At 39.5% G+C, this 15,827-nt stretch overlaps 1 protein-coding gene across 3 annotated transcripts in view; it reads left to right on the top strand.

Annotated features, from left to right (window-relative positions):
• Positions 1 to 367: 367 nt before the first annotated feature.
• Positions 368 to 15,827, top strand: part of LOC143280930 (TOG array regulator of axonemal microtubules protein 1-like) — a 55,233-nt gene continuing 39,773 nt past the window's right edge. For all 3 annotated transcript variants that reach the window (XM_076585715.1, XM_076585717.1, XM_076585716.1), the window contains exons 1-3: positions 368 to 2,408; positions 5,831 to 5,981; positions 12,773 to 12,868. In XM_076585715.1, the coding sequence (XP_076441830.1) occupies positions 546 to 2,408; positions 5,831 to 5,981; positions 12,773 to 12,868 (2,110 nt within the window). In that variant the 5' untranslated portion in view covers positions 368 to 545. The remainder of the gene's footprint in view (positions 2,409 to 5,830; positions 5,982 to 12,772; positions 12,869 to 15,827) is intronic.

Genomic DNA, 15,827 nt, shown 5'->3' on the forward strand with positions numbered 1-15,827 from the left:
CCCCAAAAAAAAAATCTTTTTCATAAATCACCTGGTGAACAAGAATGTTGTGGACTTCTTTTGTTTACTTCAGTTCATATTGCGACAAGATTGGCTCATGCAACGTACACATCCAGATCCATATTGTGATCCAGACAACGAAAGAGTTCAAACTATTTGCTCTGTCATCGACATTTTAATCAAGTAACTCTAAAACACGAATGAAATGAAATAAAACAAATAAAAACAAACAAGCTGACAAACAAGCAAACAAACAAAAAGTGCACCGCTGACACAGGGGCAGATCATTGTAATAATGACAGATACATTGTTTTCTCCCTTGCACTACTTTGTTGTCATGAAGTCACGTGATGACCACAATGTAGCCTAATGTTGTTATTGAGAAGCCGCCATGATCCTTCGGCAAGCGATCAAACTTCGTCGACGTGATCTTCCAAGATGGTCAGGCAGGCAGCATGGTCATACAGTGCAGATGAAATGAGGTGGTCAATAGTCAGAGGCGAGGCCTTTTGATTGTTGTTCTTTTTTAACTGTCCGAGGATCTCATGGCGAGCAAAGTCCACGTCCCTAAATTCCATGATTTGCATGATGACGATACCATACTTGACATGACTTCTGGAGTCTGGGAAATGGAAGAAAATGACGTCGTTGACCAGCTGAACGACAAGAGTTTCAAGAAAAGAGTAGAAATTCTAGAACAGCTGGTCATAACAGTGAAAACAAATGGTGGTCGCCTGCCATACTCAGATCATGAATCCATATTCAGAGGGTTGGGTCTAGCCCTGTCTGACTCGAACTGGGAAATTCGATTAAAATGTATCGTACTTCTTCAAGAGCTGATCCCGAGTCTCCAGGATGATCTTGATCGCTGTATGTCTTTGGTGCTGGGCAAACTGATTTCAAACATTGGGGACAGCAAAGTGACGCTGAGGAAAGCTGTAATAAGTTGTCTTCACCGGTACATGAAGCACACCGAAGACTTGCCAGCATTGTTGCATGCAGTTGTAAACACTGGACTAGAAAATGAAAATGCAAGAGTCAGGCGAGAAATGATAAATGCCTTACCTATGCTTCTTACAAAAGATTTTCTTGACGCAAACCTGTATGGGATCATCCAGTCTCTTGCAAAAAAACTGCTAGACACATCGACAGAAGACAATTTGAAGGACATCTCACTCACTACTTTACAATCAATTGAAAATCTTTTGGGAGAAGAGCAGTTTGATGCATACATACATCGACTTTCTCCATCACTACGGAAGTACTACCAACAGCTTACAGGAAAAAGTGAGAATGGGTTTGTTGGGATATACACTGCACAGGAAAAAACTAGGCAAGAGACAGTTGACAAAGAGGACATGTACACAGATGGTTTGGAATTTGGTTGTATCCCAGCTGATGTGATGTCTCGCATCAATGATCAGAAAGATTTCAGGACCCGAGCACAAGCTGTGGAAGATTTGAAAGAAGTGATCATTTCATTAACACCAGATGCTGTTAACCAGAAACTGATACCACACATTGTTCCTTTGATCAGTTTCTTGAATTCGATGTTAGATGACTCAAACTTCAAGATCATTACAATTACTCTTGAAATTCTGTACTCACTAATACAGCAACTGGGTAGAGGTGTGAAAGGCTATGTGAAAAACATTGCGACTGTGTTGACAAAGAGGATGGGTGACAACAAGATTGTGATCCGACAGTCCATCATGCAAGTTTTGATGAAGATGATGCAGTCTTGTTCACCGCAGCTTGTGATTACTGTTTTGTGTGACAATTTGTCCCATCGAAATTCTCGTGTAAGACTGGAAACTGTCAACTTCATTATTGCTGCTTTGTTAACATTCCCAAGTTATGACTTTGATCTGTCAAATATCTGTATGGTTGTGGGTCCAAGTCTAACAGATGTCAAGCGGCCAGTTCGACATGCTGCACTTGAATGCTTTGCAGTGTTGGCGCAAGCTTTAGGTCCAGGTCGCTTACCATTAGTGCAAGCAGTTGATCAAGTTGAAATAACTTCTGATGGTGAAGGACTCATGGCTGCTGTGCAGGCTCGGCTGGCACGAAGACAGCTTCCTCGACTGAATCATGATGGTTTGGTGGAATACGCTACATCTGTTCCATCGTCTGCTACCCAGCGATCCATCACTGCTAGCCTAAATGCAGATACTGAATGGGTTTTAGCAGTTGGAAGTGGAACAGCTCGCACAGTGCGTTCTGAAACAATGGAAGTGGAATCAGTGGCTTCATTCTCAACTTCGGGAATGACAGATTCCAGTGCACCCACTCCAGCCCCACGCAGATTCATGAGTGCTGGACGTGGGCGCAGCAAGTTGCCTTGGGAAGAAGATGGAGATGAACGGAAGAAGGCCTATGAAGGTCTACCAAACTCAGCCCCTCCCCATGTAAGTTGGAATTAAGAGAATATCAAGTGTACTTTCTTGTTGTAATGAAAGATGTTATTTAAAAAACAACAACCATGTCTTAATTTCTTTCTTTTCTAAAGTGATCACCATCATTTAGCAGAATATTTTGCCATAGTGCTGGGTTGAAAATCTAACTAAAAGTGTCCCAGCACTGCATCTCTCTCTTTGTGCCTCCCTGAGTGTGTATACATGAACATAATACTATAACTACTTCTATTATTACTGGTGAAGATATTAGTAATGAACTTTTTTGTTCTCAGGTTGAGCTCAGAGAACTAAGTTACAAAAACTGTAAAAGTTGAAACTATGAAATAAATCAGTTCCCACAACTCATGTAAAACAGACAGACATGTACACATGCATATATATACATGTGTGCGCGCACACACACATACACATGCACACACACAACATATAGAACAGATGAAAAGCAATTTGGAAGTGGAAATGTGGGAGAAAAAAAAGATCAGTTCCATTCAAAGAAGCTGTGGAAATGAGGTTGGTTGGACTTGACAGGAAAGAGTATGCATGTTGATGTATGGATTTTCCTTTTCCTTTGACAGATTGAATACAAAAGATATGATTTTCATAAGGAAAATGTAGATTAGGGATGAAGAATGTCAGAGAGATCATGTTCAGGGCCAGTGACAGAAAAGTTGTTTAACTCACTCAGTACGGCCAGTCCTCTCTTCTCCTCTACACAGACCCCTCGGATGTCCAGTGGGTGTCTGAATGACCCAACCTTTAGCTTCCGTCGTCAGAACTGTGGTATTCTTTGTCAACATTCACCTCTTCAGTATAAGAGCCTTTCGCTTGCAATATTTTGATGGTGGTAATTGGGGTGAAACGCAGTTAACGTCGTCTCTTTCGCCGTTCGTATGGAGAGAGTTAAAGAGAGTTTGCATTGCATGAAATCCTGGACAGAATAGGCAGCCAGTGGAAGGATTCTAGAAGAGGTGTGGTATGTTCACAGCTGTGTAATTTCAGGATCAAGCACATAGCAATTAAATGACTGGTTTTCAAGCAGGCGCTTGATTAAAGTGCCAGTTAGGAGAATGAATTTGTGTTATTTGTGGATATTTTACCACTCTGTTTTCAAAGCTTTTTCTAAGGACATTTTGAATGACAACAATAGTAGTGATCAGAAACTCTAGGGAGAGCTGGACAGTACAAGGTCTTCAGAGAAGAAGCCCCCCTCAGTCAAGTGTTTTGGCCCTTAACTCCTTACACTCGAAGGGGGCTGGGCCAGGTTATGACTCCTGGATGCCCTAGTATTGCCGCGGTTTTTTTTGTTCATTTTTTTCCTGGTCTCAGCAGGTTCAAATCCGCGCCTCCAGGGTGGTCGCCACTTTAGGACTGAGTCACCTTTTCTGACGTTATTAGTAATAATGTACCTGTACTTGTATAGAATGATAAATTTTGTTCACTTAAGTTTCCAGGACAAAGATCTCAAAGAATGTTATTTCAATATAAAGTCTATAAAAGCAAAATCAGCGAAACAACCAAAATAATACAGATAATATAATGATAGTGTATCAAGTACATCCATCATTTGCATTTTTGTGTATGAATTATTTGCCCTTAGCTCACACCACTTTCATGAAAATGCACACGCATATACTGTACAGTCAGAAACACACACACACACACACACACACACACACACACACACGCACACTCAAGTTAGTGATTCTAAAACATTAATGATTCCAAAGCAGCTTTGACACTTCCTTAGAATTAGGTCCTGACTGAAATAATTTTTTGTTATAGCTTTTATGGATTGGTTTGTGTGTGTGTGTGTGTGTGTGTGTGTGTGTGTGTGTGTGTGATTTTTTCTAACGATCAGGCCAAAGAAAACATTCTCAAGATGAATGGGAAGCAACTCCATCCTTATTTTGTAAAGAAAACATATAATCAGCAGGTCAATTGTTTCCCTTGCTGTGACATGATGACAAATCGATTTATTGATTGATATTCCGCTTGCTAGAATTGTTTTTCAAGATGGTGCAGATTACTATACTTATATTGTTAATATAAGTACTGATAATGAATAAATGTATATTACTTGTATTGGAATTTGAACAGAAGGTAGCTTCAGTATTATCAAGAGTCAAGTTTCCTTTGGGAAATATCAACAGTTTTAATTTGGGAAAACAGAAAAGACTGTAGATGTTGCTTTTCCATATAAAATTGGCCAGGAAGCTTTTATACCATTAAAATCATTTTGGGTTGTTCTCTTACCACAAGACGAAGTTTCTGTCAGTTTTTTCAAAGATCATTGACAGTGCTTCACTCAGGTGCTCACACATACACATGATTACGATATCGATGACAGGAATAACTTGTTATGGAAAAATCAGAAAGGCTGCATTACATCTTTGCTCACTGATTTTTGATACTTCAAATAAAGATTGTTAGGAATCTCTGTCTCATTGAGATTTCTCTGTCTCTTCTCACCCTCCTGTCTTTCTTCTGACCAAATCCAAAATCAACCATCTGAAATCCGGCTAAGTCTCAGCTTTTTCTTTCTTTCTTCTTCTTTTTTTTTTTTTTTTTTTTTTTTTTTTAAGCCCAAGCCTTCAGTTTCACTGACACACACACACACACACACACTAATGGACAGGTCCAACACTGAGCAATATATTTTGAGTGAACCTTTTATACCACTGATTTTGTAAAAATGTTTCAGTGATATAGCTTGCACTTTTCTGCAACACAAATTAAATAGCAGTGGAAGAGTACTTAACCAAGTACTAAGATGAAGATATATATATGTATATATATCATATGTATGTGTGTATATTGTAGAAGTAGTAGTAGTCTTCAAGTTTAGTTTAATGTCTTTCCACTTTAAGTGATATTAGATGGGGGAAAAAAAGAGGGGGTAGAGGGGGAGAAGAATGTGTAGGGGATAGTGTGTGTGTGTGTGTGGGTGTGCGTGTGTGCGCGCTTGCGCATGTGTGTGTGTGTGTGTGTGTGTGTGTGAAGGAGTGGTCTTGTGGTAATGTGCCCGACCGACTAGGAAGCAAGTGTCATTGGGTTTGAGTCCCAAAAACAGACCATGATTTTTACTCCACCCTCCATTAGACCTTGGCTGATCGTGTGGGTGCTAGTCATTCAGATGAGACAATAAACTGAGGTCCCATTTATAGCATGCACTTATTCCACATAAAAGAACCCATGCCAACAAAAAGGCTGTCCTTGGCAAAAATGTGTGAAAAAATGCACTTTGTTAGTAAAATAAAGACACAAGCGGGCAAGAGCAGCCTGAATTTCATGCAGCAAACTCTGTTATATCAAAAAGTTATGCAGTACAGTACAATATAATGTAATACAACACAACACAAAACAATAAATATAATACAATACAATACAAGATATATATTCCCCACGTGTTGCAGTGCCTCTTGGAGAAGACCACAGCACCCCCCACACCACGGACAACATGGTTGGGAAATGCAGAAAACAGGACCACTGACATGAGAAAAGATCCAAAGCGCAGGAGCAGAATGACTAGTCTGGGCCACCAGAATGATGAAGACCTATCAACAGGTAACAAACATATAGCTAATGCTTTACAGTTCTTGGGGAACAGGTGCAAATTTGACCTTGACTGTTTTATTGGTTGGGGTGCAATGAGAAATGTGTCGATGAGTTTCCTGGTGAGAACGCCATGCATGAAAAATGTGAAGGTAGTTCATTTTCCTGTTCAGAAAGTTACTTTAAAGAAATATGTTCAAGCCAAGTTTTGTGATTAGAGTAGTGTGTGTAGAGAAATGTATTTACAAAGTCAAGTTTACTGGTGACGTTAAAACGTATAGCCTTAATTTCTGGTTAGAATGTCATGCTGTTTTTGGACAAATGTGTGTGTTTCCTGGTCAAGACCGCTTGACGTAGAGGAAATGTTGCGTTTAGATTCCTGGTCAGAATGCTGTGTGCAGAAATATGTGTTGTCAAATTTGGGTCAGAATGTTTTGTGTTGGAAAATTTGTTGTTAAGATTTCTGGTTAAAATGTTTTGTGTAGAAAAATGTGTCGTTTAATTTCCTGGTTATATATATATATATATATTTTTTTTTTTTTTGCTCAAATATGTTTGATTTGGTTTTCTGATCAGAATGCTTTATGTAGAAATATGTGTTGTGGAATTTTCATGTCAGAATACTGTGTGTGTGTAGAAAAGTGTGTTGTTGAGTTCCGTGTCCAAATGCTTTGTTTAGAAAGATGTGTTGTCATTTTTCCTGGTCAGACTGCTGGGTTTTGAGAAATTTATATCAGTATACCTGTCTATCTCAGTATCAGTATGTCTGTCTATCTATCTATATCTTGTATGTTTTTGTTTGTTTAGTTTTTGTTTGTTTTGTTTTATAGTGGTCAGAATACCATGTGTGGAGGAGTGTGTTATGATTTACAGACACAGATAAAATTTCATAGATAAGAATTCACCTCTTTCACTTTTTTCTTTTCCTTCTTCTTCTGCATTAAAAAACAACAACATTCTTTAAAGAAGAAACTAGTCATTGGAGGTGTGTCACTTATGTTATCTGTGTTTACATTTTGCAAAGGGAGTAGGATCCATGATACATAGTGAACATGTTCAAGTGTCAAACAATAAAACAGTTTACAGCCCACTTCATGAAGACTGTCATGATGGATGTTTCACTTAGGGTTATATATTGATTTTTTTTTGTTTTTGTTTTTTGTTTTGTTTTGGTTTGTTCAGGACAGACTATTGCATCTCATAGTTCATCTCATTCTGACTTGGTAGTTATATGAATAATAGGCTTTGCATTTTGTTTGTGCTACCCATATTAATTACAAATGGAGAACTGTTTCATTATTTTAAGCTGTATAACTTCTTTGAAACTGTTTTCAAAAGAATGGAACAGGTCTCCCTCCCTCTCTCCCTCCTTAACCCTTCTCTTTCATACCCCCTTCCACTGGCTGTGTCTGAATACAGCAGAAATGAAAATTGTAGCATTCTGAAAGGTACACTGATTTGTCAGTAGCAGTCGTTGGGGCAGATAATCAATTTTGATTCTACATGTCTCTGCTTTTACTGGGCAATGTGACAGTGGCGTCACACTACTTTTTCCCTGCTTGACTGGGTCTTTTCCTTTCACTCACAATACGTAGCATTGTTATTGGTTGTGTCGAGCAGTTTTAAGCACATTACCGGTGGAAACATTGAGCGTTAGCCTTCCGTTGCTTTGGTTCCATTTATGCTTAGTGAAGGGAACAGGTATTGATCCATTTCTGTGAAATCAATCAGGCAAGCTTGTATTTATAGATACAGATACTGCAGAAAAGTCAAAGTGGAATCTTAGTTGTGTATATATGACATATACAAGTCTGTTTGTACTTATGCATGCATTTATGTATGCATGTTTGAGTAGACACAAAAATTTCCCTTATGAAAGATTGATAAAGTGATATTGTATTGCATTGTATTATATGATGGGTGTGGTGGACATACAGTTAGAACACTGGATTCTCACCGAGTTTCCTGACTTCAATCTCCGGTTTTGCTGTACTTTGTGGGTTAAGGGTGGCGATTTTTATTATCTCCCAGGTTAGCATAATATGTGCAGACTTGCTAGTGCCTGAATCCCCTTCATATGCATATGCATACAGAAAATCAAATACACATGTTAAAGATCCTGTGTGCATTATGGAAACAGAACATACCCAGCATGCATACATTTGAAAATGGAGTATGTCTGCCTATATGGTGGGGTAAAAAATAAACAGTCATACATGTAAAAGGCTACATGTCCATGTGAGTGTGTGTATGTGTGTGTGTGTGACTGAAGCCTGACTGAATGACATAGGAAACAAATGATGAACACCCATAGGCAGCTTTCTCAGTCGGCTCTGCCCGGGCAGGCAGCCTGTTGTGCAAATGACTCATGTGTTTGTAAAGTGCTTACATCTTGGTCTCTTACTGAGGATAGGTGGTATTGAAGTATCCATATCATCAACACCGTTGTTTCACACATGACACTTGTTTTTGTTTGTTTGTTTTTTTGTTTGACTTATCTTGAAATGATGATTGTAATCTTTCTGTCGCTAAATCTCCATTCATTCTGTTTATGGTACATGGTGGGCAGTCGTGTTTCACTTGACATAAAGTTTGTTATTTATATGTATGTGCTTTGGGGGGATATTTATTTTTTAAAAGTTTTATTTATCTACTTCTGATTCAAACACTCGACTGTTGGCCGCCGTTCTTTCTCTGTCTCTGGACCTTGCGATTGGAATGATCTTCCTCTACCGCTTCGTCAAGTCTCCACTCTCAGCTCTTTCAAGTCTTGCCTTAAAACCCACCTCTTCCCAAAATAGCCTCCCTTGCCTGCCCTTCCTTGTCTTTAGTTTCTACAGTTTTAGAGTTATGCATGCGTGTGAATAACTGGTGCGAAAGCGCTTTGATTTGTCTCTGCACAAGATTCAGCGCTATATAAATACCATTATTATTATTATTATTATTACTTATCTATTTATTCATTTTTGCTCTGACTGCTTCCTTCACAAAATTAAGTATGCTAAAGGCTCAAATGAGATGACTAGAATCATGCTGGTAGATGTCATGCACTCTGAGAAGTCTTTGAAAGTGTTGAGAAGTGGGGCTAAGGGCATGAGAGGTCTGTAATGTCACCAAGTGGGTATGGAAAATGGGATGGCAAATACCAAAGGACAAAGTGCACCATGGAATATGAGATTGTTTTCAGAAGCCTTGGTGTACAGTTCTGTAAAGAACTTAAGAAGTCATGTAAGAGTGTTCCTGAGTGATATCCCTGACAGGTTTCTACCAAATTCAGCTTTTTCATTTCCCTCTGGCCTCCATTGGCCTTTTAGTGACTGATACAAAATAGGAAATTTTGAGTTCCAAACGGCAGCGCTGACTCATTGATTCACCAAGCAATAAAAAGCCTGGCAGAACTGTCATTAATGTAGGGAGGAAAGGAGAATGTTTGCCTTTCATTAGCACCAAGCTGACCCAGGATGTGGGCTTTGAAGTAACCACGTTCATTGTGACTGTGGATCACTGGCACACAAGGGAACAATGCAGCTTGGGGTGGATTAGCACAGCGTTGAAGGTGTTTGTGCCACACAGACGTCACACTGCTCTCTTTCAGATGGTGTTATGGAACATTGTGAAGGAACTGAAACAAAAAATTGTTTGTGTGAAATGTTATTGTTTGGAAATGCTATAGATGTCTTTGTCTAGTTGATTGATTTTGAAAATGCCATAGATGTCACTATCTGCTGGATCGATTTTGCTAACCAGGGGGGGAAAAAAGAAAGAAAGAAAGTGATTTCTTTCTCACTGGTGTGAATATGGAGAGGAAAGAGAGAGAGAGAGAGAGATTTCAGGGAGGTTCCAAAGATTGTGGACTGATCAATATATGCTACATCACATCTGCTGTAAAAAAAAAGTAAATAAATGAAATAAAGGAGCAGATGCTTGACCTTCACATAAACCCAACTTGCTGGTCAGGCCTTGACACAGAGAGAGAGAGAGAGAGAGAGAGAGAGAATGTGCACGCACGCACATATTCTGAATTGTACAACCATACCAAGTTTAGCACAAAGCAGGATGTTTATACAGGCTATCACTATACATGAACAGCAGAACAGTGGGAGAAAATGAGGGCACGTCAACAAACCTCCTGACATTTAAAAAAATGAATGTTTTATTTTATTTCATTTCATTTTTATTTCAAATGGGTCAGAGAGAAGGTGGGGAAAAAAAGCACATAAGCCTGCAATGACAGTTTTATTGAGAAACATTCTGGTATGGAGAGGCAATAGTTTTTCTCCTTTTTTGTGTCAAACATGACAAGAGTTTGGCTCCAGTAGAAATCACATCACATATTACAGTAATGGTTGTGATAGTTAACCCTAATGCTTAACTCATTCAATCCAGGGAGTTTACAGCCACAGCAGGCTTCCCTGCCACATTGATGCAGAAAAACACAGAACATTTTATTCTGAAATTGACTGTGTTTTTCCCCCCCTCGAAAGTGACATGTGTGGATACAGCTGGAAATACCTTTGTTTTGCAGTTTTTGCCCATGTAGGAATGTGGAAACTCTTTAAATGAAACAAAATTTGATGCCAGAGCATTGCTCGGGGGCAGGGTTGAATGAATCAATCCCTTGAGTGCCCCAGGAGAGAACTTTCTGTCCCCTTCAAGTGTGCAAAAAAGTACCTCAGGAGAGAACTTTCCCTCCCCTTCCAGCGTGCAAAAATGTGCCCCATGATGGAAATTTCCCTTCCCTTCCAGCGTGCAAAAATGTGCCCCATGATGGAAATTTCCCTCCCCTTCCAGCGTGCAAAAATGTGCCCCATGATGGAAATTTCCCTCCCCTTCCAGTGTGCAAAAAAGTACGTCAGGATGGAAATTTCACCCCCTTCATGTTTGCAAAAATGTGCCCCATGCTGGAAATTTCATCCCCTTCAGGTGTGCAGAAATGTGCCCCATGATGGAAATTTCATCCCCTTCATGTTTGCAAAAATGTGCCCCATGACGGAAATTTCTATCCCCTTCATGTTAGCAAAAAAGTGCCCCAGGACAGAAATAACCATCCCCTTCCAGTGTGCAAAAAAGTGCCCCAGAACAAAAATATCTGTCCGCATATTTGTTGGAATTTTCCCATTGCTCAATCATTATTCATGTGAAATTGGATATTGTGTTCATTTTCCTTTGAAAAAAGTATCAAAAAGGTAATCAAATATATATGATATATCGTATACTTTCTTACAGTATTTTGCATGCTATATCTTTTTGAAATTATTATTACCATCCATGACCAAAAATCCCTTGGTAAATAGTTGTCAGTAAGTGTGAAATATGCTTGGCACTGAAAGGGTTATCAGAGAGACATCTCTGGCAATATGATAGGAATGTTTTCAACTCCATGGTAGAAAGTCGCTATCCAGTAGTTCCAAAATCTAGCAGCAAAGGGTGATACTAAACATGCAAAGAAAACAGAGTAAAGAAATAGGGTGTTGAAAGAAAAAACAACAACTCATTATGGTAAGCAAATAATTCATCTAGCTAATTTCTGCCTGGAGATCTGCAAGGTAAAGGAGCACCAACATACGAGTTGGTGCATGACCACCTTTACTTGGATTTACAGAGATGCTTTTATCCTGAGATAGTAATGTTGAACTTTAATCAGAGATTGATATCCTGAACAAGTTGTGGAGGAAAACAAGTGTGAGTAAACAATCTTTCTTGAAATGGTTTCACAAAATTTCTGTTTTAAGACAAATAGATATTTGAAAAAAAAAAAAAAAAAAAAATGGAGGGGGAGAGATGGTTAGTCAGTTACATTTGGTTTCAAGTCATCACCTGTCCTAGGAGTTATGGCTGATGGGGATTACCATCCTAGGAAAGCGTGGAGGAAGGGGACCGATCTGAAATGACACTGACACCACCTGAACTGCAGCACATTCAGACGAGCAGCTGTAATACCAGTGTGTATGAATGCAAGCTAAGCACTCAGCTCAGCTAATCAGGAACTGAGACAGAAGGACAAGAAATGGGAGAACATACTTAAACCTTAAAACAACACCAGTTGGGGTCCATTTGAACGTCTTGTGCATTTGTGGGCTTCAACTCCCATGTTTATTTGTATAGATATATGAGTTGGCTTTTACATGTATGGCTGTTTTTTTACCCTGCATTGTAGGCAGCCATACATGATCATCTGCATGTGGATATATACATGAAAGGGGTTCAGGCACCAGCAGGTCTATACATCTGATAACCTGGGAGAGTAGGAAAATCTCCACCCTTAACCCACCAGCTGCCATGACTGGGATTTGATCCCCGCACCCTCAGATTGAAAATCCAGTATTTTAACCAATCTGCTGTTGTGCCCATTGTTGGGGTCCACTGAATAAGACAGGATCATTTTGTTGTTCAGTACATGACTGGAGTTCCACCACCTTTTTGAGAAATTCAGATGTCGTGGCAGTATAATAAATGTTCATGTGTAGTTCTGTACAGAGATACCACTCAAATTAAGATTGTGCTCTTGTCACACTGTCGCTTCAGTTTCATTGGCTGTTTTGTTGTTTGTTGTTTCAACATTCCCTGGTCCTTCATCTACTTAAGCATCATGAAGAAAGTATCACTTATATTCATTCACAATAACCTTGAAAAGAAATGGATATGGGCATTAAATGACAGAATGTGTGTGTGTGTGTGTGTGTGTGTGTGTGTGTGTGTGTGTGTGTGTACATACACATATACACAACACGTAAGGACTTGTTTTTTCATTATTATTTTATTCAATGATGTCTGATACAATTATATGTTTGTTACACCTTCAGGACCTCATAGCATTTACCAGCACAGGCGACGACCAGTTGGAAACGGGTTACACACAAATGCTTTCAGTGGAAATGGGGACATGCCAGACTTCAAAGGTAACTTTGATTCCCTTTTACATCTTGCTATTTCTCCCTCTCTGTGTGTCCCCCCCTGTCTCTCTTTCTTTTTGTCATTTTGTGCTTTTTCTTTCTCACGTGTGTGTACATGCTTGTGTGTGAATCATTGTATGTGTATGCACTGAGAACCACTGATAGAAGGTGGTGAGAGTATGCGATTTTGATTTTAATGTGAACCTCCCTATATATATATGTGTGTGTGTGTGTGTGTGTGTGTGTGTGTGTGTATATATATATTTTTTTTTTAAATATTTTTTTCCCCATTCATTTATATAATTATGTTTACATCTTTTACATTTTTTACATCTCAGCCCATTTCAGTCTGATCAGGGTCACATAAAAAACCCCATTAGCTCCCTCTGCCAATCAGACCATGACTGAAGCCACCACTCAGTATGTGACAGTTTGGGAGGTTGATTGTTTACAGTTACCATCCCTTTTGTTTACCCTATCATCCCGACAGTGAGACACCATTACCGCTTCCAGGGGGGGAAGCCATTGATTGTCCATGGCTCAAATGCCTTCAATTTACCCAGTCATTAATCATGCATCACTCCTCGGGCCAGGGGCCTTCTATCTGAATTGCGTTAGGAGCTTGGTTTCCTTGCTGCCATGGTTATGAGTTTCACCTCTGTGGTGTTGTTCTTTCAGCAGTAGCGACTGGATTGGCTTTTTTTTTACTTAGTTTTTTTGTTCCCTTCCTTTTGCAAGGTATAGAGTATCCCAAATGGGTGTTTTTGTGTGTGTGTTTTTTGTCTTAGTTTTTTTAAAGATAGGAATATTCACACAGTACTTATTCCTTCCACCCTTTCTTTCTTTACTTTAGCGTCTTTTCACTTCGAGTGATATTAAACTTTTCACCCTGTGTGTCTCTGTGAGTGGGCCTGAGCACAGAATGTAAGCACAATTATTTTCTCACTGTTTAAAAAAAAATGTTGTTTTTGTTATTGTGGACTCTGAGAAGAGTTAGAAGTTGAGAGGCAAGATCATCCAAATTATTCTGCCCTTGCAGTTATTTTTATGTTTACATGAGATTTTGAAATGCCAGTTGAAGAGGAATGAATGTATACATCATAATGTGACTTACTTCTTTGAATTACTTTTATCTTATTTTATTTCTGTCACTTTACTAACTTTTTATTTTCTATTCTAGTGACATTTCCTATATTTTTTCTATTCTTGTAACCCTGCCCTTCTAGATTTGTCTGGATTTTTTAAAACTCATAAGTGCATAAAAAGAGTCTATGTAACAGGAGAAAAAAAAATCTGTTAATATTCATCCTTTTCCTTTGCAAAATTACAGTGATTATTCTTTCAATTTTTGATTGATATCATGATTTTGCATATTTCATGTACATCTCAGCATTGTTCCAGCCTGGGATCTGGAAATTAAGTGATGCCATGCAAGTCTTATTTGTGACTTTCAGGGTCCCCAGGCGGTGCCAATATAACTGTTTCACTGGGCTTCAAGTGCCTGTGTAGCTTAGGTTATGTTTACATTTGTTTGTCAAGTGTGATGAAAAAACACTTCCTTATAGCAGTATGGCTGCTAGCTTACCTCAGTCTTCTCATTGTTACAGGAGAAGTTTAAAAATAAAAGCACTCCTCCCCCCACGCCCCTCCTGCCATTCCCAAAGGGGAAAAGAAAATGATTTATGTAACAGTCTGACAGTCTGTGATTGTCTTCTGGCTGGTGTGTGTGTGTGTGTGTGTGTGTGTGTGTGTGTGTGTGTGTGTGTGTGTGTTAGAGATCAGAGAGGTTACATAAGTAACATATTTTCTCTGAGTGTCTGTTTCACCACAAGAGAAAGTACTGGGTCCCATTTAGTTACAGTGACTGAATTTGATCAAAACATCACCAACAAAACTGTTGTGTATAATTCCTGTTGTCACTTTTATTTATCCTTCACCTGAAATCTATTAAAACCAAAAAACCTGTTCAGCTGTAAACTAAAGTAGAACAGCTGCGGTGAGTGTGATTGTGTTGTCAAGGTGGATACCAGATCAACACCACAGGGGGGTTGTTTGTTCAACTATATCTTTAAGTGAATTGAAGAGGGGTGCATGCACACACTTGTGTTTACCATCGTCATGAGACGTAAAAGAACTACTATAAACATTCTCAGTTCTCAGAGTCTCTCCATTCTGACACTTGAGCTGTGCTGTAAGGGTGTTGGAAAGACGGGGCTATGTCAACAGATCACCCACTCTCATGTTGGCACTGGGTGTTGGCTACAGGGCAGGCTTGAGCCACCCACACGACTTGGTTTGGGAAACAAGGCAGGGTCCCACATGGAGTTGAAGATTGATTATTGATTGATGTGTGTCCGTCCTGGGATGACGGCCCATGCAGCCGAGGGCAGACAAGCAGAGGAAGGGTGCCAGTGGTGGTGGTGGTGGGACCAGTGTGAAGTTGCTCTGATCAATATGCATGGTTTTTTAAAGGATAAACAGCCGCTTCCCTCCTCCCATTGTTGGACGCAAGCCTGATCGGTGCAGCACCGTACGCTCCTGTCTGCTCCCAGTGGTTCTGTAGTTTTAATGCTGTATTTGTCTTCATGGTGCAAAAGGATATTGATTTTTATCTAGACAGTGTGACAGTGCTGTATATAACCTCACCAAAGAAAGGAATGAAGTCTGTGTGGTGACCCTTGGAAAAGTGCTCAGAAACAAGAACTATGTTCCCAGTCCTTGTTTTGTATGTAGTGTTTGAGAAAAAAGAAAATCCTGTTGGGTAATAACATTTCGTGGATGTGCTATGACTGGTGCAGGACACCAGTGGTGTTTACATTGTTTGTGGTCAAGTAACAACTGGATGGCCAGAAGGAACATTGTGCTCAATAGTTTGTGTGACACAAGTTGAGTTTCTTTTGGATGATGTGGTTATGACTATTCTGTGTCTAATGGGTGTGGGCTGCTCACGAGCAGGTAATTACCT

Source organism: Babylonia areolata, chromosome 4 (genome assembly GCF_041734735.1).
Source record: "Babylonia areolata isolate BAREFJ2019XMU chromosome 4, ASM4173473v1, whole genome shotgun sequence".
In the NCBI taxonomy this organism is placed as follows: Eukaryota; Metazoa; Mollusca; class Gastropoda; order Neogastropoda; family Buccinidae; genus Babylonia; species Babylonia areolata.